Genomic DNA, 13,354 nt, shown 5'->3' with positions numbered 1-13,354 from the left:
GCCAAGGTGATAAGGCTAATTTCATGCATCGGTAATGTGCGAAAAATGTTATAATTTGCTGGGTCTAACACGTTTCCTAAGCCAGGTGTGTGAAGAAAATCGCTAGATCAAGGATGTACTGAAGGAGATGGTCTAGCGAAGGAAAGGAACGAAGTGAGCAGGATTTACAAGGAAAATTGGCGTGACAGAGGAGTCTACAGCTGAGGGCAACAAAGTCTTATCTATACCTCGCTGGGCCCACTCAAACGCCTATATATATAGAAGAGCATGCAACGCAAAAGAGAGAGTTTTTTTTTACTCTTCTTAGCTCACACACTTTACACACACTTGGGAATGGATCTGGGGTGGTCGTGATCGGAAGGGTACTTTCTAGAAAATCTCGTGTTTGGCAACACCGTCCGAGTGAGGGCGAAGATACAATTACCTTTAATTTCAGTTGTTTTGCTACCGTTGAACTTCACTTTTGGGAGTCGATCTTGATGTTGATGATGCTTAATTGTTTTACCGTTCGTGGATCTGCGTTTAGCGGTTAAATTTCAAGTCATTTTGCATAGATCTCTCTGCTGTTAGCTTATTTCTTCAATTGTTATGTCGATCTCTGTTTATTTTGATGTTGAGGTGTTTGATGTGGAATTTGGTGACAGATCTGTGGTTGTTTGAGTATTCGGAGTTATTTTTTTTAAAAAAATCTGACGTGATGGAGAGTTTCTGCTGTTTGGAGTTCATGTCGGACGCTTGGATCCGGAGTGGATTTAGCGTCTGAGGTTGGATTCGGCGTGTGGAAAGATAGTAGTTCGATAGATCTTGTTTTTTTTCTTCTTGGTTTCTATTTTACTTCGTCTAGGGTATGCAGATCTGTTAAGTTCTTCGTTTATTATGCATAAATTGTTGGGGTTTGTATACTAAAAGATGCTTCGAGCGTACATGCCTTTGTACAGTCAGCTTGTGCATGTATACGAGAAACGCCACATCCACTTGTTTACCTATTTATGAGAATAAATAATATAATATAAATGGTTTATTATTGAAATATGATAAACAAGTCTAAGGCTTTTTACTAAGAAGGTCAAGTAGGGAAATTCGATGAATCTCCTCATGAGTTTTCCAGTAGGGGACTTGGCCAGATCTAGTAAGAAGAAAAACGTATTCACAACCTAGATAGGCTTTGGCTACCTATTGGAACGGTTGCGGTGTTTGTGATAATTCTCTCTTACCTAAGATGAGATTAGTAACACCGGTGTGGTAAAGCACTGAAAGGATCTAATCCGAAATGTATTCTTTATTGCTATCTACTGAAAGAATATATTTCAAGAAAGTTTAGTATTTTCTAGTCTATGATATTAATATCAATATTGTTTATTCAATCAAACGCCACTTTGACTTATCAATACGTGAGAGTTTGTACGTAACTCAAGTTCATGATATCTTGGGTGGTAGTAATTGAATAACATGAAGGTATTGGAATATTATTTCATAGAATTCGCGTGCTCCGTGTGGTATGATTAAATCCCTAAAAGGGTGATCCCCAATGAGGTGATTGAAAGAGGAATTTATTATTCAGAAATCTGCGCAGTTGGAATTTATTCCACGAATAATAAATAAAGTTTCAAACTAGAAAAACTCTTTGGAGAATCAATTTAATTCTAGTCACATAGCAGACAAAAGAATTAAATTGACGGATCAAGATAATCTGTTTGATTGTTCGAGATCCGCCCACACGGATGAGTAATCAAGGACTAGGGAATAGGTTGGAAGATTCACGGTCGATAAACCAAAGATCTCCGGGTGGTGCAGCTAGCAACTTCGATCCTATGATGGATCAAAATGAGGTAACAATCAAATCTACATCGAATATGCATGATTATGTGTTTATTTGATGTTATATCTATAGATCTATGTAAATTGCATTAAATTGGAGTCGAATGCATAATCACCTAAATAGATCCGAACTAGGACCTGTTTGGTTTCCGTGTCTTCCGCTGCGGTAGTCCCAACAACTGGTATCAGAGCCAATTTTTAGGCTCTAATTATGTATTTGATTAATTGAATTTTTCGAAAATTATAGTGTTAAAACTTAGGATTTTCGAAAATAATGCAATATGTGTTGGATCTATGTTTTTCTTGATTTTATTTTTGGATCTATGATATGATGTTCTAGATCGATGAAAGAATATTATGAATCTTGAATTTTATTCAAGTTTTTCACAAAAATATTCTAGATCTATGATGAACATCATTAGATCTATATATTCTAAGTAATATGTACTAGATTATATGTTTGTTGATTACATATATGTATGTGTTTAAGTGAATATATGTTTTTGAATCAAGAAATAAAGTGGTCCATGATTGAATACTTGGATCGATGAAAGAATATTATGAATCTCGAATTTTATTTGAGTTTTTCACAAGAATATTCTAGATCTAAGCAAGTATTTATTAGATCTATAGTTTTATGTTCTTAATATGCTAGATCTATTTAAATTGCTAAATGCTTGATATTTAAATATGCATATTTGATATGAACATAAAAGATTGTTACATATTAAGAAACGATTAATTGAGATTTAAGATCGCGGTCAAGCGAAGCGACCGCGATGAATCAAGTTGATTAAAATTGAAAAACGAATAAATGAATGCAAGGGTTTAAACCCTAGATGTGTTCAAGAACCGGGCTGCCTTCATCGGGGATCGCCGATCCAGATCTGGTGAGAAAATACGGCGGTGGCTACGGCTGGTCGGAGGAGTCAGCGACAGCGGCGGGCAGCAGCTCCGGCAGCCGCTGCATCGTCTTCGGACAGCAGCACCGGGCAGCGGCTGCACAGCCGTGTGTCGGCAGCGGCGATCAGCTCCAGAACGCAGCAGCAGCGGCGTCGTCGTCTTCGGGCGACGGCGGGCAGCAGCAGCGGCGTCGTCGTCTTCGGGCGGCGGCGGGAGGCAGTCAGCGGGCGGCGGAAACGCTGCAGTGACAGCAGCCCTTGCTCCGGGCAGTGGCGACGCTCGCAGCAGCAAAAGCAGCTGCGTCGTCGGCGAACAGCAGCTCCGAAGGACAGCGGCGGCCCTGACTTCGGTTAGGGCAGCAGCCGCGGTGTTCTAGACAACGGAGCAGCAGAGACGGCGGCGGTCAGCAGGCGGCGGCTGCTCCAGTGGGAGCGGCAGAGGCAGCGCCGCTGCAGTGGGAGCAGCGGCGGTAGTCGCGGGAGGCGGTGGAGGTCGGGCGCGGCAGCAGCGGCTGCCGCGAGGCCCGTGGCGGCCCAAACCCTAATTAGGGTTTTGGGTTGCGTCGTTGCGTCGTCTCGCTCTTCGTTTTTCATGTTTTCGTTTCTTAAGACGCAAGCTATTTATAATTGTGGTTTAAAATCCTAAACCTAGAATAATTAAAATATCTTGTGATAATTAGAATGATTTTGCAATTAAGTCAAGATTCTAATTTAAAAGAGAATATTTGTCTTCTTTAAATATTGCCAATTGGAATAATTAGTCAAATAATTTATTTAATTTGTTAATTAGTTGATTTTGGTGGATTGTGTCCATCTAGATAATATCATGGTAATTAACATAAGGAAATTCAATATTTGATTGATCTATTTTTTTTGGCTTTTCCTTAATTGGATGGAATTTTAAAGAATATTCTCTTAATATGCTTTCATGTTTTGATTTTAAGGTTTAATTGAAAATTGTCTATATTTTAATTGGTGCATTATGGAATTATTTCCTAGATATATACCTAAGGAAAAGACATGAGTTTTTCAATTGCATTAAACCTTCAAATTTTTCGAAAATTACACATATAATAATTTGATGGATTTTATTTGGAATCCTATTCCTAGTTTGAATTTTGTCTTTAGTATGATGTAGGTGAATTTTATTTCATCTAGATAACATCGGTTTAATTAAAGAAGTGAAAAATTCATTTGGCATTAACATGCTACTTAAATCCTAAATTATTAAAGTGTTAAATGATTAATTGGATTTTAATTGGAATTCAATTCCTAGTTTAATTTGGATATTATCTTTAATTTTGATGAAGGTGAATTTGTTTCATCTAGATAACATCAAATGTGATTTAAAGGTATGAAAATTCATAAAGCATTAATTTTGCTATTAAAATCCTTAATTATTTATTAAGTTGAATTTTGTCTTTAATTTTGATGAAGGTGAATTTTATTTCATCTAGAAAACATCATTTTGAATTAAAGATGTAATAAGATTCTTCTTGTCATGTGATTTTATGAAAGCTATGAGAAATTTTAGTTCTCAAATTTAATTGGTGTGTTTTAAATGGATTTAGTCTTAATTGGATAAATGCGGATTTATATATCCAAGTGGGCATTTTAAATTGAGACTTAGCTAATCTTTTATGATATACACCTAGACATTAATTTTAGGATAATGATGGATTAATTCTATCTAAGTAAATCCTAATAGTATTAAAAGGTGATTCTAATAATCAAGATACGTTATTTTAACTAATAATGTATGATTGTTTAAGATTGGACTTAAAGTCTAGATAATCTTGTTTATGTGAAGATAGAATTTTAATTCTATCTATTTATTTTAGATGCTTAATTAAATGATCAAGTTTCGTCATTATGTTTATGTGAACCTCTTGTAAATGTGTTTACATATTTTATTGATGAATGATGGATATTTAATTTGAGTTATGATTTTATTTGTTAAAATCTAGTTTAACTCGTGCATCGCCTATGTACTTATTGCCTTGCATGCATAGCTAGTACATGTTTAATTATTCTTTGAATGTGGGTACCTGCCTTATCTGCTTAAGTGATAATTAAACTATTAAAACCACCAACAAGAAAATATGACGCGATAATTACAACACGTTTGTATATGGCCTCCATAAAATTGGTCTTAGTGCGAAGTAGTGACCGGCCTGTCTTTACGGGAGGAACATTACCAGTTCGTAAGTTTTGACTTCTCTAGATAAAGGTTATTAAAATCGTAAAATTAGTTTTTCAGTAATACCGCGATTGGTCTTTACCGGAGCAATATTGCTGCGAAATTATAAGGATTGCATTTTAATAATGCTTAGAGGGAGCTATAGGAGGAGGTGCTTGTCCGGTTCGACCTTTCTTTAGAGGAGTTCACGCACAAGTAAAGAATCCTTAGTGCTTAATTTTATGGTTATACGCTTTTAGCATTGTTAGTCAGCCATGCCATTCTTATGGTCTCTGGACTATCTGTCGACATTGTGGCCAGTAAAAATAATGGATTTCTTGCATGAATAAGACTCGGCTTCCTAGTAGAAGAACGTTTGTGCTTGATTTTTGTGGATGTAAAATTGATGAATTATTTTGTGGTTATTTGCAATTCTTTGAAATTTTACATGTTTATATTATTGGTATTTATTCTCAGCTTGAACGAAAGATGATTGATACTTGGGATATTTACTATGCCATACTTAGTTCGAGGAAGCATGACTCTGAATTATTTAAGGAATGGAAAAGTAAACTTGATGTTGATCGTTTGATCAATGACTTGAGATTGATCCTCAGCAAGGATCGTCCACCCACATACCATCTACAAGGAGAGGACAAAGAGTTTCGTGATCAGTGGCATACCGCGGAATGTCATCTCAAGGGCTTCATTTTGGCCAGTGTTGGCAATGCCCTTGAGAGGTTTGACAAACCCATTAGGCCGTTGGTCAACAAGCCCACGTGGTTTGAAGAAAAGTCCTCTAAGATAAGAGCTGGTATCGCTGTGAAGCATTTAAGGCATGAGGTGTTTGAAGAGGGCCAAGACGTGGGGGTATATGCCCTAGTCATGCTTGGCTACTTCAATAAACTTCACTTGTCGGGGGGGAAAGTTGACCCAGAAACCCAACAGATAATGATCCTTGATGGGCTTCCAGATAGCTTTAATGAAGTCAGAAATGAAATTTTGTTTAGCGACAAAAAGTTTTCGTTTTTGGAGCTTTATAACAAGCTTGTGATTGCTCAAACAAAGATGAAAAGAAGGGGTGGACTTTCGAGATGACCATGTCCAAGTCAGAAGAGTTTATTTTTGCTTTTATGTTTACATTGTTGAATTTTAAGAGTTTTTGATATTGTTTGGTTTTGATATCATATGGATTATTGATATGGAATTTTATTCCTAGTTTATCAATTATGTTTTTGGATTATCGATGTCATTTTATAATGCTTACATTATTAGATAAATGAAGTTTTGATTATCCAATTATTTATGACATCAAATGTAACATGGTTAATATCAAAATGTTTACTTGTGATTAAATTTGTTGATTCAATTATTATGAAGTTTTCTTCTAGAAATATTGATTATTAAGTTTCTTTAATCCTTAAGTATTTTGAACCATTATTTTGTTGATGAATCAATAGAACATTAATGTTCGACATGGATTCCAAACAAAATAAAATGATCTTATGATCGCGTTTGTTCAAATAAAGGTGTAAGAAAAATAATCACAATAATTGATTACAAGACAAGTAAATTAAATTCAACTAGAAACAAGATAAGTATTTATTATAAATACTAGAAATTCTTGTATAGTAAATATAGTGTGCACATTAAATTTATTTTAATGTTCCAAGCCAAGAGTTGACTATTTGATTAGTTATTGTTTTATTTAATTTGTTGTGAAAGTGATAATTAAAATAGTGGGAGCTTTTCTTAAATGAATGATTAAATTCTAAGTGTTTAATAAGAGCTTCATAGCTCATTTTATTAAACTAGGATGAATTTAACTCCAAGCACTATTTAAATTGTTTTAATAGCCTTAAAGAATATTGAGACTAGTATTTTTTCTACTTTTAAAAGTGGGAGCTAAATTTTGTCTCATAGAATATTCATAAATGGAATTAAGGTAATGTTTGATAGAGTTAAAAGGGTTCACACCCTAGAATGAAAGAAGTGATGAATTGCACACTTTCTAAGACTCTAATAACATTAAAAGACATTTCCAAGTTAGCTATTAAAATTAGAATTGCTTTTGGATTTCCAAAGAAAGTATTTCTAAAGATCACAACAAATGGTTAAATAAATGAACTCTTGGAATTTATGACTATAAAACAAAGAATGCAATCATTCGGTTTTATTTTGTCATAAGGACTAATTTTCAATTAGTCATTGTGATGAGGTAATTATGTTCGTGCATAAATTTACATCACAAGTTATTTAGCAAGGATAATACCAAGATTGGTATTATATAATTAAAGTTTTGGGAATCATATTCGACATGATTAAAACTTTATATATTGCTATAGGTATTCTACTTTAATTAGTAGAAATTCAGAAGGATTAAAATAATGGATTTTGATAGAGGAATATGTATAAGTGCACTTAAGAAAGGCACATAAAATTATTCCACTAGATCAAAGGGCCTAGAAATATTTTGATCAAATAATCATGCTCCTTAGCAAGAATTAAGGTTATAAATTACAAGTATATTTCGTTTTATGTACTCTAGCAAACTATGTTGGTAGATTCTTTTTTAAAGAATTATAGTTTTGAGTACATAATGGTCAAAGCTTGCTTTGAGTATAAGTGGGAGAAAATGTGTGTGAATGTGTAGCACAAGGCCAATAAAGCGGTTGGTATACTCGAAAGCATCCTTTGAGTATAAGTGGGAGATTGTTGGGGTTTGTATACTAAAAGATGCTTCGAGCGTACATGCCTTTGTACAGTCAGCTTGTGCATGTATACGAGAAACGCCACATCCACTTGTTTACCTATTTATGAGAATAAATAATATAATATAAATGGTTTATTATTGAAATATGATAAACAAGTCTAAGGCTTTTTACTAAGAAGGTCAAGTAGGGAAATTCGATGAATCTCCTCATGAGTTTTCCAGTAGGGGACTTGGCCAGATCTAGTAAGAAGAAAAACGTATTCACAACCTAGATAGGCTTTGGCTACCTATTGGAACGGTTGCGGTGTTTGTGATAATTCTCTCTTACCTAAGATGAGATTAGTAACACCGGTGTGGTAAAGCACTGAAAGGATCTAATCCGAAATGTATTCTTTATTGCTATCTACTGAAAGAATATATATTTCAAGAAAGTTTAGTATTTTCTAGTCTATGATATTAATATCAATATTGTTTATTCAATCAAACGCCACTTTGACTTATCAATATGTGAGAGTTTGTACGTAACTCAAGTTCATGATATCTTGGGTGGTAGTAATTGAATAACATGAAGGTATTGGAATATTATTTCATAGAATTCGCGTGCTCAGTGTGGTATGATTAAATCCCTAAAAGGGTGATCCCCAATGAGGTGTTTGAAAGAGGAATTTATTATTCAGAAATCTGCGCAGTTGGAATTTATTCCACGAATAATAAATAAAGTTTCAAACTAGAAAAACTCTTTGGAGAATCAATTTAATTCTAGTCACATAGCAGACAAAAGAATTTAATTGACGGATCAAGATAATCTTAAACGCGGGAAATATTATAAAATAAAATGGACCCAAGTTATTTGTAATTTGGTGATTTAAGTGGGAGTGCAATATTATTCTTTAGTGGAATAAAATAATATTCCATTGATAATATATTAAATCATGGGTCATTTGATTTAATTAGTAATTTATCTAATGGGTGAGCCCAACACTTAAGTCATTCCATGGATCCCCAACCTAGCCTAACAAGTCCATTATAAATAGTGATGAGATGTGGAAACACCACACACCACAAGTTACACCCTAAACCCTAACCCTAGCCGCTGATCACTCGGCCTCTCTCTCTCCTTCTTGCATCGATTTTCGAGCCATAGAACAAGGAGATCTAGGGTTTTGGTTTGTTCTAGTCTTGTTCATTCTAATCCATAGAATTGAATCGAGATAGATAGATTGGTGTAGTGTTCTTCCTAGATCTCATCAAGACTATTTTGATTGTTCGAGATCCGCCCACACGGATGAGTAATCAAGGACTAGGGAATAGGTTGGAAGATCCACGGTCGATAAACCAAGGATCTCCGGGTGGTGCAGCTAGCAACTTCGATCCTATGATGGATCAAAATGAGGTAACAATCGAATCTACATCGAATATGCATGATTATGTGTTTATTTGATGTTATATCTATAGATCTATGTAAATTGCATGAAATTGGAGTCGAATGCATAATCACCTAAATAGATCCGAACTAGGACCTGTTTGGTTTCCGTGTCTTCCGCTGCGGTAGTCCCAACATAAATTTGATTTCAAGTCAGTAGCTCTGTTTTTATTTTGCTCATGCTGCTTTTCTTAAGAAGTTTTACGCAATTTTGGTTGTAGAAGACGATATCACTGTCAGTCGGTACGAGAGTTAGTTATTCTGCCAACTTTTCAGTCGTACCTTGCTTTTTCAGACATGGTCCCCACAGTAGGTTTATTTCCTAGGTCTAGCTGTTAGTTTAAGAATTTTTAAAAGTTTCCAAGTCAAGTTAATTTTGATTTTCCTCAACCCAAGAAAATGCGTGGCAGCAGCCAACACCAAAAACACTCCCAAATCCTTGAACATGAGTATTACGCATCCTTCTCTGTGGGATCGATCCCTACTTCCCTATACTAGGTTTAGTAAAGTGGTTGAGGGTTTTTGAAAGAAAAAGTGCTCTGTGTGTCCGACGACCGGGATTCCTCGCGACCCACTTGTTCCTAGACCGAGTGATCTGGTGGACTTGCTGGATCTAGGGAACCTGCTATTTCCTATTTGAACACGCGTAGACCAGAGAACCTTTCAAGTGGCGCCGTTGCCGGGGATGGATGGCGTTTGTTGTTATTTCATTTAAGGATTTGGTGTAAATATTTTAATTTCTGTTATTTCCTTTTCCCTTGACAGTTTATGAGAGCAGGCTTCCAATCTGGAAGTTGGCCAGTACGAGTGGCGAGTCAAGGAATCTACATCTACCATCACCACTAGATCAGGATTGAGAACGGAGGATCCATTCCCGTTCGAGTCAGAGAGTGAAAAGGAGTGGAATTCGTCGACCGAGGAGAACCCAGGATCGTCAACAGAACCAGAGCATTCCGAGACCGAGGAGGAGGAAGACCCGAATATGGCCCATCTAGTAGATCCCGATCCGGAGATAGGGTCGCTCACTACTCATCTTGACGGTGAACCCGCTCACGCTATAGTCTCGAACCCACGCCGGAGGTCAATCGACATCAAAACAAATGTGCTCGGAGTTCTGCCCACGTTCTCTGGACGGAGGAACGAATGCCCTTATGAGTTTTTAAATGAATTCAGCAAATTGTGTAGCATTCAGAAGCGACCTAATGAGGCGACGGAGGAGGACTACCGTCTGCGTGCAATACCGTTAGCCCTCAAAGGGGAGGCGAACACTTGACTACTAAGGCTTCCGCCGGACTCGATCAATACGTGGAAGGATTTCAAACTAGAATTTCTGGACTATTTTTTCCCATCCAACAAGACGAACGCTCTGAAAAAAGAGATCCAGGAGTGCAAGCCGGAGTATGATGAGTCCCTTAGTTCTTACTGGTCTTGGTTCAAGGGATTGCTGGATGCTTGTCCTAATCATCGGATGATCGAGGCGGAAACTTATTATCTGTTTTATGAAGGTGCAAACCCCGAATCAAAGGACCTGATGAATTCTTCGAGCGGGGGGAATTTTACTAAGAACAAAGCAAGTGAAGCCAGGGAAACGCTGGGGAGATTAATTGAGGCAAAGAAGGCTTATGATAACCCGAGGAGCATCTTGAGAAGGGGATCGGTCAACGCAGCAACGGAGCAAACTGATAAGAAGGTGGAAGATAGGGTAGACCAATTGAAGAAAGCACTGTTGAATGCGATTGAAAAATACAACCCCCACGCTCCATCAAGGAGTGAGAAATCTCCGGGTCCGGAGGAAAGACAGATTCAGCCTTATTATGGTCAACCTAGCGAAGAGGAGTGCCATGCCCAGGCGAATTCGATGGGAAGTTGGAACTAAGGAAGACAGAAGGACGCACCGTGGAGGACTCATCCTAATTTTCGATGGAGTGAAAATGACTAGAATCAATCGCCCTCGCAGCAAATCACGAATTACACACCCCCCAGAGAGGCAACATAACTGGTCAGGAAGGAATCAAGAAGGCCAGCTGCAAGCGGAATATAGGAATCAAGACAACACAAATTGGGGGAATAGGAATCAGAATAACCAAAACAATTCGGGAAACTCCTATGTGCCACCTCACCAAAGGAATAACCAAGGCAATTTTCAGAATTCCCAACAGAACCACCAAGGAAATCAAGGGTCTGGTGGCCAGTACAATAATCAAGGGTCGAATAACCAATACAACAATCATCAAGGCAATTGTCGACAGAACCAAGGTCAAGGACAAAATTTTGGTCAATTCAACTTCAGACCACAACGGAGTTTGGATGACATGGTCCATGATCTGGTAAATTCACAGCAGTTCATGCAAGGTAACCTACATTCCAACAATGACATGGTGCACAAGTTGCAAGATGCTCAGTCTGAACAAAAAGCCGCCATGGACATGATGGCGAAACAACTTTCCCAGATCGCAGTTTCCTTGAATGAGATGCGAGGGAATGAAGGCAAACTTCCTGCTACCGTCAAACCGCCAGACCGAGCAAACATTAGTCAAATCACCTTGAGATCTGGGCGGGGTTATGAAGGGCCGACGTTGGAAACTGAAGAGGAAGGCACTAGACCAAGGGAGATCCTTATTTAGGACCACCTCCAGAAGGGAGACTTAGGGGGATCCCTACCTCGATCAAGGGACCCGTTCTTCCTAGACCCCGAACCTGAGGAAGTAAGTAAGGAAGGAAACAAAGCAGTTGATGAAACCCAGGCTGGGACTTCCACAAATGCAGTAAAACGAGCAAAACCATTTCCATATCGAGGGGAGGCGAAGAAGAAAAAAGATGATACAGAGGATCTCATGGAGATTTTCAGCAAGTTGGAAATCAACTTGCCATTCTTGCAAGCCTTGAAAATACCCGCCTTCAGTAAGTTCATCAAGGAGTTTATTGCAGGGAAAACCAAGCTAGATGGGAAGATTGTGATTGGAGAAACTGTGTCTGCTGTGATACAGAAAAGAAGGATGCCCTCGAAATACACCGACCCAGGTATGTTCACATTACCCATCTCTTTAGGGGATATCAAAGTTGAGCATGCCATGTGTGATCTAGGGGCATCAATAAATGTTTTGCCACTTTCGATCTATAAGAAGTTAACTGGCGTAAGAATGGTTGCTACCAAGGTAGTGATCCAGCTAGCAGATAGAACTTGCATTTGCCCTGAAGGAGTGTTGGAAAATATTATAGTCAAAGTGCATGAATTTCTATATCCTGTTGATTTTTACGTGATCAAGATGAATGATAATGAGTCTGCTGAGTCTAGTGGGGTACTTTTAGGGAGGCCACTTTTGCGTACGGCTAAGACCATTATCGATGTGTTTGATGGAACAATTTGCTTGGACTATAATGGGGAAAAATATACCTTTAGCATAGATGAGGGGATGAAAAGACCTTTAGATGTTGAGAATCTCTACACTATTGATGTTATTAACCCTTTAGTCCAAGAATATCTTGAGACAGAATTGATACAGGAACAAATCGACAACTCGGAGTTGAGCCATTCGATTGACAAAGAAGTTGTGGGATGGTGTGCAGCAGTGAACACAGAAGAATTGACAGATGAAGAGCTCACAGAGGCCATTATGGAATTCTGCAGAAGCCCGGAATCAGCTAGGTCCAAGGGATCAGCTTATGTGGCCAGCTTGGAAAAATCTCCTGGGTAGGGGAAAGAGACTTTACCGGAAATTTCAGACAAAAATCCCTTGCCCCAGGAGACGAATGGAACGAAAAAAGAGCTGAAAACACTTCCACCAGGCCTTAAGTACGCTTACTTGGAGGAGGACGAGACATTTCCAGTAATAGTCAATAGCAACTTGACCAAGGAACAAGAGAAGGAGTTGTTGGAGGTCATCAAAAGGAACAAAAAGGCAATAGGATGGACTCTCTCAGATTTGGTGGGAATAAGTCCGGATCTTTGCATGCACCACATCCGTTAAGAAGAAAGTGCAATGGCTCATCGAGATGCACAACGGAAGCTGAACCCGAACATGCGAGAGGAGGTCCTAAAGGAGGTATTGAAGTTGCTTGCTTTAGGAATCATTTACTCCATTCCTGACAGTGAGTGGGTCAGCCCTGTCCATATGGTGCCAAAGAAGTCTGGGATACAAGTTGTCAAAAATGAGAAGAATGAATTGGTACCCACCAGATTAGTGACAGGATGGAGGATGTGCATCGACTACAGGAAGTTGAACGAAGCCACAAAGAAGGCTCATTTTCCTTTACCTTTCATTGATCAGATGCTGGAGAGATTGGCAGGCAAACAGTATTTTTGTTTCCTTGATGGATAC

At 38.0% G+C, this 13,354-nt stretch overlaps 1 protein-coding gene across 1 annotated transcript; it reads left to right on the top strand.

The window, feature by feature from the left end:
* The first annotated feature begins 1,706 nt into the window (after window positions 1-1,706).
* Window positions 1,707-5,997, top strand: LOC148926693 (uncharacterized). Its single transcript, XM_089059218.1, has 3 exons — window positions 1,707-1,829; window positions 5,377-5,886; window positions 5,968-5,997. Exons 1-3 carry the CDS (start codon window positions 1,722-1,724, stop codon window positions 5,995-5,997), a joined length of 648 nt encoding a protein of 215 aa, XP_088915344.1. The 5' UTR covers window positions 1,707-1,721.
* Window positions 5,998-13,354: the final 7,357 nt, after the last annotated feature.

The sequence above is a fragment of the Salvia hispanica genome, chromosome 5 (genome assembly GCF_029641045.1).
Source record: "Salvia hispanica isolate PSC_SH4W2 chromosome 5, Shi_PSC_v1, whole genome shotgun sequence".
Lineage (NCBI taxonomy): Eukaryota > Viridiplantae > Streptophyta > Magnoliopsida > Lamiales > Lamiaceae > Salvia > Salvia hispanica.
The sequence above is the reverse complement of the archived record's forward strand: the minus strand, read 5'-3'. Positions and strand labels throughout refer to the sequence as shown.

Bases quoted from the DNA above. Each gene is read 5' to 3' on its own strand.
- LOC148926693 (XM_089059218.1), top strand. From the start codon at position 1,722: ATGAGTAATCAAGGACTAGGGAATAGGTTGGAAGATTCACGGTCGATA. The intron at 1,830-5,376 runs GTAACAATCAAA...ATTTATTCTCAG, and splicing joins CTATGATGGATCAAAATGAG to CTTGAACGAAAGATGATTGA. The intron at 5,887-5,967 runs GTCAGAAATGAA...GCTCAAACAAAG, and splicing joins TTCCAGATAGCTTTAATGAA to ATGAAAAGAAGGGGTGGACT.